At 37.6% G+C, this 12,425-nt stretch overlaps 1 protein-coding gene across 1 annotated transcript in view; it reads right to left on the reverse strand.

Annotated features, from left to right (window-relative positions):
* The window catches only part of DDX10 (DEAD-box helicase 10), a 186,690-nt gene that overhangs the window by 60,601 nt on the left and 113,664 nt on the right, over positions 1-12,425 (reverse strand). The window contains exon 16 of the mRNA XM_074816113.1: positions 2,509-2,565. Coding sequence (XP_074672214.1) covers positions 2,509-2,565 — 57 coding nt within the window. The remainder of the gene's footprint in view (positions 1-2,508; positions 2,566-12,425) is intronic.

The following is a 12,425-nucleotide window of genomic DNA, read 5'->3' on the forward strand; positions in this document are numbered from 1 at the left end:
ATAAAGTTTTAGTTCCAAGTAAATTCCCTTTTCATTTTGGAAAAAAACAGCATACATTAAGAATAACATGCCAGGCCCTGTCCAGTCAGCAACAAGGCACAACCAACAACAGGACAACAAGAATTATACTAAAGCAGAGATGCAAAAGTCATAATTGAAGAATTATTATTTAATTTTTAGAATAGGAAAAGAAATTGCCGGTTTGGTCATGTCAGACCCAGAGGGCTGTGTACTAGTGGAAGATAATAAGTAGTACTCTGTAACCCAAGGAGTTTATAATGTGAGACACACACAGTTAATAAAAAAAAAAACACAACAAGGGGAACAAAGCAGGTAGATGTAGAACAACAAATTATGACCACAGCTGCTTTGAAGTGACTGGCTGTTCATAACTGTTGATTTAGCCCTTTTCTCCAGCTGCTAAACTGCATTGATATAGCTAAAAATACCTTTTCTGCTTTTTCAGTTCTCCTTATTGCTTTCTCTTTTAAGAAAACATTATTAATTGCCAAAGGAGTTGCGTATGGCAGAGTAAGCAGATCACAAGTCATATTCTGAAAGCACTAGTGAAAATGCAAATGTTTTTGAACTCCTGATTTAGGCAGCATATATTTTCTAAACTAGTTTCTGTTTCAATAGGTTTTGTGTTTTACCATTTCCTTTTTTTTTTTTTCCCTTGGGTGTCTCCTACGAGCTGTTTGAGTCATATCCCACACAGACTATGGAGAGCTTCAGCTACTGTGGCTTCATCTCTAAGATTCTGTGAAGCAGCGAGCGTTCTTAATTAATTCCTCAGACACCCAGCATACGGAAACTGCCACCTTTATCTACTGTCTACTGCTCCCTTCTACTTCCAGGCGTGAACGGCCCAGCTCCAAGCTGGCAGCCTTTCCCAGCGAAAGCATTTTCCCTGAAATGAGCCCCACTGAAAATGACAGGACTCAGCTGCACACAGTTCTGGCAAAAATAGCCTCTAAACAAGAGAAAAAGCCCAACGGTTTTCATCATGGAGATATGTCAGCTCCTGAGGCTTGCACCTTCTTGCAGCCAGTGAGCTTCGGGAATAAAATTAAGTAATAGCAGGCTTGCACAGTTGGTACTCTCACAGAAAGCATATGCCACTCTTACACTAGACCAGGACTAGGAAGTCAGCTTTCCAAGTGTCAGCATTGCACTGAAGAGAGGCAGAGATGCATCAAATTGTGGTTTTATCTTAGGCAGTTCTGGGGGTGAGGCTCCATGTGTAACCCATACTGTACCCATGGACACACACCCCACACACGGACAGATCATTCCTCAATGGAGATCAACTTCATTTGTTTTCCAACAGGACAAAGAGATTCATTTGCTTGGCAAAGAAAAGGATTGGAGAAGTACATCAGCAAGCAGATCCTTTTGAAAGGAATGGGTTTATTTCTCCAGTTGGTGAATAACATGACATTGGGGGGTTTTTTTTATTTCTTAAAAAGACGCAAAATTTACAAGCAGCATTTACGAATGCGATACAGCCTGATTTGATCAATGTTTTCTCCCTGTAATAAGATGTTTGTTAATCATTCATTCCATAATTTTCCTAAAATGCTTGCTCAATACACTAAAAAGTATGCATCTCTCTACATTCAATTACATGCAGAAAATTTCTATTGCTTGATTGGGGAGTCATGATGCCAACAGCTCTCATAGCTTGCCATCTCTGAAGACAGAATCATACTTAATAGTTAGTATAACTAGGCTTTTCATCTTAAACTGTAATTACTTTCCACTTCAGAACTACAGAATGAATCATCTTCCTATACTTTAGTCTCCCAGCACACGGCCAGCTTGCAAAAATCGGACAAAGAACATTATCGATTTTCTCAAGGGAGTAAGATATTTGCTAACTGCCAAGAACAAACCATGTAGCATAACGAGATGCAGCTTCAGAAATGACACACATTACTCTGTCCATATTCTGGAAAACCACTGCAGCTGAATGACATCTCAGTTTATCACAAACCAAGCAACATGAAAAACTAGAACAGCCTCTAGGAAATTAGTAATGTACATATAAAGAAAAGGATAGCAAAGGCTTTGTGGGTCAAACAAGGGGAAGGAATAAACTTCAATGTAAATACTTGCTGTTTAAAGAAAAGGTTCAGCAGAAACAGGTTTAAATGAGATTTGACAAAAATACCTTCTTACTACCTGCACAATAAAGATGTGACCAAGTACTCAGAGAAGAAAAAAAAAAAAGGCATCAGCATCATAGATGAAATTGCAACTGACTTGATACACAGAATAAAGAGGCTGCTGTTCCAAAAGGCTTCCATGCTTTTTATATATTTATACACACACACACACACATATTCATGCTTTCTCAGTATCCTTCCACAGCAAGTCATTAAAACCACATCAGAGTAAGGGAGTAAGAAAATCACAACGTTGCTTATTAAAGAAAGGAATGAAAGAATTAAAAAACAGTTTCAAGCCCACAATCAGTAGCTTGATCAAAACAACAAAAATCCTTACCTGTGCATTCTTATTCCTGGCTTCTCTCCTTGCTGCTTTTTCTTTTAGCCTTTTCTCCTAAAACAAACAAGATGCACAGTTTTAAAGCAAACTCCTGGGGTTTTTTTGCTTTTAATATTTTAATTTTAAAGTTGAGCCACATAGATATTTTTAATGCACACATGCTACACTGGTGGTATTCACTCTACATGTTACTGATGAAAAACAATAAATAAAAAGATCAGATTGAGATATTATTCATTCTTCTTGCTCTTAAAGGAAATAAAACTACAAGAATGATTCAAACTCACATTTTATCTTCACCAAGACTTGTTAGTCTTAAAGGAATGATGCAGCTAAGTATTTTGACGTTAGTATTTGTCTCTAAAACAAGGTAGATTTTAAAATGGCACCCAAAGATCCAACTTTTCTTATTTCTCAGTGGCTTAATATGAAATCCAATCCATTTAACAAACTAAAATGATAATTTTCCTAACTTCAGAATTGCTAAAGCAACTGGGGAGTGAAAGCTAAAATGTTTCTCCCTAGCTTTTGTACCTCCATTAAAACATATATGCATACATAACAAACGCTCTATAATAGCATTTGCTTAGTAATTGGATCGATTCAGAAACCATAACATTAAGTTCCCTCCACCAAACAGATTCTGCTATGGGAAGATGAGAAAAACGCAATGATAAAATTCATCCAAAGCTGCCTGCCAGATTTCTGAGTGTACAAAAGTGGCCAAGATATTTAATTCAATTGATATTTATTGTTGGGTTTTTTGTTGTTTTTATTATTCTTATTGGGATTGTTTAATTTTTAAACCAACTGAAGGATTATCTCTAAATTAGACTCTGTCAGGTACTTACAATTGAACATTCTTTCAATTACCTATTTCATGAGGTAAGGACAGAAATTCAGGTGAGGGCACATGTCCCTTAGAAAAGCACACCACTCCCTCTTTTTATTTTGTCTTAGTGATGCTGATGACATTGGTGTTGAAACTTTTTTATACTAGCATAAAAATATTTCTGGAATACAACTCTCCCAGTTTCTTTGAGCAATATAGGCCATTCCTAACATCAGCACATTTAGCACCAAGTCCACATAAAAGGGCACATTACTTTAACATAAGCCCAGGGGCAACACCTCAGCATAGAAAAGGGTGAGGACCAGTTGCATTTCAGCTCACTTGTGGGAGCAACAAGAAAGCTACAGCTCCAGCAGTCCTGGTGCCGTATCATCACAATGATGCTACCAAAGCATATTGGTAGGTACCGCACAAAGTTCTTTGGAAAACCAGTGTGTTTGAGTGCAGACCTGGGAAAAGGAGAACACAGCTGCCAAGATTTTCAAAATTGGTGTCTAAATTCAGTTTCTTTTGAGCCATTTGTCTGATACGTGCCATTTTCTATTCTTCCAATTGTCCAAACTACAGAAGCGATAGTTTACTTTCAAACTCTCTGAGAAAGTCAACCTCTTCTCTCCAAATCAAAACTAAACAGATCCAAGTTCATCCCACCCCACAAAAGACAGGGACAGAACTGCATGAGGTTTGTGTCTCTCTGCTTTGCACAGTTCTCCAATGCTGTGTGCAACGCTGTCTGATAAAAAAACCTCAGTGCATGCAGGGCCAGAGCATTCAACACATACTATGAAACAAAACAAAAATCCCACCGCTGCACACAGATACAACACAGCTTATTATTTCAGGTTTGTTAAAGTAAGAAAAGGCAATAAAGCAAAAAAAAAATCTATAAAAAGTAATAATTATGTGGGGCAAAAGAGCCACCAGGACCAAGTACTGTCTGGTACAGACACAAGCAGTCTGCCCTCCAACAAGCTAGAGCTAAGTATCATGACCTCATGGTCATCCATGTTATGACTCCTCCTCTTCCAAGTCAAATTTGTATTAATTTCTGATAATTTTTACTTGTGCTTTTCTAATGATTTTACCTAAGTTTTCCACTTTCACCCACTCTGTTTTTAAACGGTTTAATTGTGCATTATTTGCTCTTTGGGGTCACCATTGGGGTTCTCTCATTCTTCTGTTAAAACTGTGATCCTTTTCAAACTTTACCACTGAAAAAGTGAGAGAACTAGAAAGTAACACACCAGATATTACAAAGACAAATAAAGCGGCTTTTAAACTGGATAGTCCATAAAATTTTACATAGAAAAATTCTACAGTGTATAAAAAGACAGTGTCTTAACTATAGCCACAGGCTTAAGCCAATATAGCAGCAAAGTTCCTGCTCAAAGGATTTACAACAGAGCACAGAAAAGACAGCTATGGAAGTGGGAAACTGACATAATGCCATAGAAGAGCACATCTACTTTCCACAAAAAACACATCTACTTTCCACAAAACCAGACTGGTTAGCATTATATTCCTTTCATTTAGTTCTTCATTAATGGTAGGACACAGCACAGAGGCCTTTTTGATCAGCTTTTTAAAAATTTCCCGCAAATTATCTTTTTCTTCTCCACAATTACACATGTAGTTAACAAGGATGGTTAATAGCCTCGGTAGCCACAGGGATGAAAGTTTTTAGTCATCGTCATGTAAGATGGCTACACCATTTGGCTTTCAACTAAACAAAGGAGAGTTATGGCTATTGAAACCTTCTACCTTTCATCCTCTAGAACTGACAACAGAACCAGCTCTGCCTAACAAGGAGCCAAAGCCACAGATAAAGTAGCTTCTAGTACACGGAAAACCTACTCGCTAGTCTGAAGTTAAGAAGTCTGCCACTGGCTTCTTTTCACACTCATATTTCATCTCCTTCACTGTTGGGTTTTAAAACAAAAACTCATAACCATTTTACTTTTTCTCAAGACTCCCAACATACTTTTTAAAAGACATATTCTAACACATTCCATATTCTCAAGTTGAGGCAAAAAAAAAAAGAGAATAGCAGCATGGCAGCTCTCTCTAGTTGGTAAGGTTAGAAATATGTGAAAGATGCATATACAGAGAGTTTAAAAGCCAAGTTTTTAGTTATAAAAAAATTAAATCCAGCAATTTTGAAAGCTGGAAGTTCTTTCTTCTAGCTACACAATCAGCACACACGAGCCAACACAGAATCAAACTGTGCCCTCTTCTATGTGGTTTTGCTCTGCACAGGTGAATGGAATTAAAACTAGAATTACTGAGAACTATTTATTAATTATTTAAAAATAAACAGAATGGGGGAGGGCTGAATACACGTTTAGTAAGAAAATTCTGTTTCAGCAGTCTCTTTTTGGCCATTGCTACATTTTGTATTGCTATGTAGTTTAACATTTGTCTTCTTATAGAGATTAGCAAATCATGTATATGCAAGCAATGCTCCAACCACCAAAACAAACCAACATTCCCAACTGAAAGATAAAACTGAATCAAGTTATTAATAATTCTTTGATTATTATTTTTTTTAAAAAATCTGGAAATTAAGTATGAAATTGGTTACTATTAAATAAACAGATCTTTATGTCTTCAGGAAAAAAGCAAAAGCTTTTTGATTATTTTGTGTTTGGTTTTGTTTTTTTTTATCTCAACATTTGGTTTTAGAAATCTATTCAATATTCTTTTCAAGCAACAAACTATATAAACATAACAATGTAAACCTCATCTGCAGAGATGATGTTAGAGCTGATGTTTACTTTATAGGTAGGGAAACTGAAACACATAGGTCTAGTATGACCTATTTAAGACAACATAGGAAAAGCGTAGCATCAAAGGCATGTGAAAGACAGCACAGTGATAACCTTAAACACTGAACAAGCACTTAGAGGCAGTTGGAAGAAAGGCATTCTCATTTAAAGAAAACACCAACTAGCAGAAACTGACCCTTAAAAGGACACTTTTAGAATAAAACCAACACAGGACCAGTGGACAAAACTGAAAAATTATTCCTTTGTCATTTAACATCTGAACACACTGAACATGTTTTAAGGATAGAAAAATTCAGCATTCAGTATTCAGCAGTGCCTGAGTCCTCAGCAAGCAAAGGGTGCAGCTCCTGTCAGAAGCTGCTAGGTTACCTCAAAGACCCATGACAGGTAGAGGTCAGCATTTTGGGCAGTTGTGCCATTACATCCTTCGGCAGCACAAGCAGCCTGGCAGGGAAGCTCCCTTACAGCACTAAGACTGCAACTCCACCTTAGCTGAAGTTAAACTCACACTACTTCAGCCTCCACCCACAGCTGTATTTTCCTGGCATTCATTTGATTAGGGTGTACACAAACAACCTACTTGCAGTTATTTCTTTTTCTTATTTTTCACACCAACAAGATGAGGCCAGGAACTCTGATTTTGCTGGAGAACTCTTAGAAAACATTCATGGGCACTTGAAGTTTTAAGTGTAGCTCATCCAGCTGTTGAAGTGAAAGACAAGCCAACAACAAGCAAGCCCTTGCCTCGGCCAGCAGCACAGCCAGGCCAGATGGATGCTGCTGCTAAGACTGAAAAGGGATGCCTGTCAACCCACTTGTCAGTGCCCATTCCCCTTATCTTAATAGCTGTGCATCTGGAACAGAACAGCGGCATTGCCTGCACACAATAGCCATGAAAGGGCTCAGACAGGCTTTCTAACAAAGTAATACTCTTGATTTATTTTACACATCTCTCCATTGCTAACACTTTTCTTCTTTGCCTTTCAGCTAAACGCTCCTCTCAGCAGCAACCTTCTTCCCTTTATATTTTGTTCCTACGCTGGCACACTCTTTACATGTGAGAGAATTTTATCATCCTCACTCAACACCAACTGTACAATTAAACCGACTGTACAATTACACTGAAATCTGACAAATTTCACCTCAAAGAGAAGGACTATTCAAATGCTTTACTTAATAAAGAGCATAACACTGCACCAAGATTTTTTTCCCTTCTGATTATTTCCTTTGAAATACGATGCAATCTCTCTTCAGAATTAATGTATCGATTGATTTCAAACTACAAATACTATTTTTCATGGGTGCATTTTTATTCCAGCACACTGAATGGTTTGGATTGTTGTGGTTTAACCCAGCAGGCAGCTAAACACCGCACAGTTGTCCGCTCGCTCCCCCACACTAGGATGGGGGAAAGAATCAGAAAAAAGGTAAAACTTGTGGATTAAGATGAAGACAGTTTAATAGGACAGAAAAGGAAGGGAAAATAATAATAACAATAAAAGAATATACAAAACAAGCGATGCACAATGCAATTGCTCACCACCCACTAACCAATGCCCAGCCAGCCCCCGAGCAGCGGGCCAACTCCCCCCAGTTTTATTTTTCAGCATGATGGCATACAGTATGGAATAGTCCCTCGGCCAGGTTGGGTCAGCTGTTCTGGCCGTGTCCCCTCCTAGCTTCTTGTGCACCCCCAGCCTCCTCGCTGGCAGGGCAGCATGAGAAGCTGGAAATTCCTTGACTTTGTGTAAGCATCACTCAGCAACAACTAAAACATCAGCATGTTATCAACATTATTCTTGTCCTAAATCCAAACCACAGCACTATACCAGCTATGAGGAAGAAAATTAGCTCTATTCCAGCCAAAACCAGGACAGCTGTATAGCATTTATTTTGGTTTTATTGATATAATTTCTTTTTTCAATCATGAATAAAAAAATTGATAAAATAAAGACAATCCCTGAGGGGGTCTTTTCTGTTTCTTGAACTGTTACACAGTATTCAATGATCTATTACATTTTGCTAAAAGTACTTTTAACATTATTTTCTAAAACTATAAACTAAACATGTTTAAATCATAACTGCTCTGTCATCAACACAAGTCACCTGCAAAAGCAGGATTTGGAGTGAGACACAGCCCAGAGCTCCAGCTGGAGCAGGGCTGCCAAAGGGCAGGCCAAGGTGCAGGGCATTCCCCTCCATCTGGGCTCAGCCAGGAAGTAAACCCCAAGGAATGCAGTGTGGCATACATAAAGGAAAAATAATCCACTATAAATATCAGCTGACATCTTAACTGATTTGGTCATAATATTCTTCTCTACTGATAGCTAAATTATCAGCATTACTGCTTTTAAAAATAAACTCACAGTTTGATTCTAACATTTGTCCAACTGTAGGTTGTAAAGGAAATGAATTCTTCCTTTGTAAGTGAACCTACATCTCTTTTTCAAGTTCCTACATCAGGTGCATCTTTCATTGAATCAGTTCAGTTCGTACAGATTTTAAGTCATCATGAGGTGACCATAATTCTCCAAGTATTCTCTCCAAGCATGCTAGCTATCCTACATAGCTGTATAGTACCTTTGCTTTTCCTCCATGCTCTCAGAAATCTTCAGCATCAGCTCTAAACTCAGTACTGAGGCTGTTATATCATCCCTAGTATTATAACTCCATTTTTCTTCCTTACAGGAAGCATCCTTTCCAGATTCTAAAAAACTGTACGTGAATTACTATAAAATTAATAAAGTTACTGTCTCTCTCCTACTCTCCCCGTTGTATACTGATGCAAAAAATTATTAGAAAATACTCCTTTTGAACTCCATGTTTAAATCTACCCAGATTGCCTCTCTAGGTATACCTTGAATGTAATAACGTGGTTTGTATTCTGTTAAAAGTGAGACAAAGACAAAAAAGAGAAAAAGTAATAAACTGAACACCAAATACACTAACCCTAATGAGCAGTACGGCAGACTAACAAGAGACCTGAACTCCTGAAGTCACCGACAGATGAACACTAAAGGAACCACACAAGCACAACCTTGAGAAGGTTCACACAGAATTGCATAACTGGTAAGAACAAGAGAAACAAGGTTATCTATGTTTATCAGTCTCATGGGAAAGAGCAATCTCATTATGGAATATTTGAAAGGCACTGTGAGACTCAGAGGAAAGACCAGCATCTGGAAAAACCCACAGTCAAGGCTAGTGACTGTGTAAGGGCCCTATGGTGTGGGTATGGATATTGGACTTATACAGGGCCCACGCTATTGTTTAAGGGACTGGGGAATGTGAGTGTGCTTGTGCATCAAGGGAGTGAGGGTGTTCATCGTTCTGCTAGCAAATGTCAACACCTGATCAGCCAACAAGAAGGAATAAGCTTGTGCTGCCTGTGCTGTTCATGTTTATGCAAGTGCTGCCTGCATTTATCTTTTCTGCGCCTCTTGATTTGTGGCTACCCATGCGTGTATTGTGTGTGCTAGGGCTGGGTGTGTAACCTGCAGCAGCCTCCATCTAACAGACCTGCAGAGGAAACCTCCTGAGTTGAAATCCAAGGGATTTGGCTTCCCTTACCAGTCTGCAATCTTCCATTTTCAAGCATGAATGTTAATCAGAAAGTTATTGAATAAATTCTCTAGGGTAAGTATACTGAAACTGCAAGTTACTTATTTTATAAAAGTCTTTCCATAGAGTCCAGTATGAAGAATTTCCTCTCTTAGACTTGGAAATAGTTAATGAAGTAATACTATTTGGGAGAGCAAATATACAAAGGGTGGAATATCACAGTGTATCCTTCTCATTAACACCATCTTCCAGGGAGGCATGGAACTACTGCAATTTGCAGTATCAGGCCCCTGAGGAGAGCCTCAACTTGTTTACTACTAATACCGTCCACATAAAATAAAATAAAAAAAAAATACTTCTAGGCATCTTCTCACGTTGATCATGCCACATTCACATGGTATCTTATTTACTGGAAAGCAAGGTAAGAAATAAGGCTCCTATTCATTTTTCCTTCAGCACCAATGGGCATTTTTCTAAGCTTGAGTTAGTATACAGAAAGAGAAGTTATTAAGAAGCAAGATTAATCCCTCTCTGCCACTATTTTCCTCCTAACAACAGTGTATTTTCAGTTAAAAACTTTAAAAATGGAGTGCAAAAACATGTTCTGAATACTTTATTCACTTCTCCCTTTATTGTTGTTTGTAACATTTTACACATTTCAAAAGAGCTCAAATCTATAGCTCTCACCGGACTGTCATTAAATATCCATTAATGCAGAGTTCTTTTCACATCATCTTGATCAGTGTTACTGCCCTTCCTCTTGTGCTCAACTGCTAAAATTTACTTTGCTTCCAAAACTTCAATAAGCATTAATTACATCACAATTATACTTCAGATTTTATTTATTTTTATCCATCTGATTTTCAAGTTTTCCGCATTTGCAGAGGAAGGAATGGATAACGAAATGTGAGACTCATGAAGGAAACCTAATTATAGTGTAAATGCTTTGCAAGTTTCCACAAGCCTTAAGGCACTGCAACACACATCTCATCTAATCCCAGCATCTCATGAATGCACCAAAACATTTTTCTGATCATACTGAAAACTGTGCTCATTTAAATGACATTCACAAATGGATTTAAAAGCAATGGCCTGTGGATACTTTCTGAATAGTTTTGCTCTTCATCAGAAATGGTTTCGCAATATTAAGCTTCCTGGCCATATTCACCTAAAAAACCCCCTTTTTTTTGCAAGTTTTGATTTTAAGTTGTTCATTTTTCCCCCCAAAGATCTTTAATCTTCAAGATTATACTGAGGAAAGCACAAGAGAGGGATTCTCAATGGAAGACGACCTATAAAATGACAAGCTTTATAAAAACACTGCTTTTCCTACATCCACTCAGAATCTAAATCACAGTCTGAGCCACGTGCAAGATAAAAACCACTGGATGAAACAGCATACGCTTTCATAGAATAACAAAATAATTTATGGAAGGCTAAGTCACCATTTTAAAACCAGTGTAGAGACTGCAGGTATTAGTATATATTCAGTTTCAGAGGACTTCTTGATCACTGATGTACCTAACCATAGAGCAGACTGCTACATTCAGTTTATACAGAACAAAAATGCATTTGTCTCTAGTGGTCTTCTAATCTACCTATACAGTAACTTTAACAGATTTAGCATGTTTCAAAAATTGATTTAAAGAAAAAATAGAAACCATCAATCACATCACTGAGATGCAAGACGAAGATTCAAACTCAACTAAGTATCTGCTGCTGAGTGATAACCTTTCAGGAAGGGAAACTTTATGAGGCAGGAGAATTTTTAAATACTGTTGGGAAGTCACTGTGAAAGTGGCCACATGATTCCTTTTTACTGTTAGGCAGTTCAATTTTTTCTCTAAAATTCTTTCATTAATGAAGGCCTGATGACTTGCTCCACTGACAATGCAATAAATACTCAAAAACTACTAGTAAGAAACCAGTGGCTGAAATGGCTGAAACGGCTAAAATAATGTTTATCCATGACACTTATCTATGATTTCTAAATTATGCCATAGAACTTCTCCCATAATGCAAATTTAGCTAATTAGACACTTTCTGTTAAGAAAAAAATTGAATAATATCTGCCCCACTCAATAACAATGTAGCTTCTTCATGGGTCATTGGAAGAGTGGATTTTCTGATCATTAGACCAGCTTAACGTGACCCAACAAAAAGGAGGTAGTGTTTGTCTCTGCTTGGATGCGACAAAAGAGCAGGTTTTGACACATTTTCCCAACTGTTACTATTACAGCTATTTCCTGAGCAGCAACAGCTGACTGCCAAGAATCCCAGACATAAAGGATGACTTAGTAATAAGATAGAGTAACGTCAATCTGTGTGGCATCCTTACCCTACATAGCCTATATTATTTAATATGCAAAATTAATCGATATCTCAAACTTGAATGCCTTCTGAAGTGAGGGTGGAGGATGATCTTTAAACATAAGCTTAGTAAGACAACAGGGAGGCAAATGAGATTTTACCCAAGTAAATCCTGAACTCCCACCTATCACCTTCCTGCCCCTTCTTTCCTTTCAAGTTTCATCTACTTTTAATTTGGATATTAGGATACTAAACTGTTTGTAAGACCATTTCAAAAATTAAATGACAATCAGAAAACTGATATTTCATCATGTACAGAGAATTTACCATATGAAGTATTTTTCACCTCAAATTGTTAAGCCACAAATAAAAAATCTGAGCATGCCTACAATGACCAAATACAG

Source organism: Strix aluco, chromosome 2 (genome assembly GCF_031877795.1).
Source record: "Strix aluco isolate bStrAlu1 chromosome 2, bStrAlu1.hap1, whole genome shotgun sequence".
NCBI classification, from domain to species: Eukaryota; Metazoa; Chordata; class Aves; order Strigiformes; family Strigidae; genus Strix; species Strix aluco.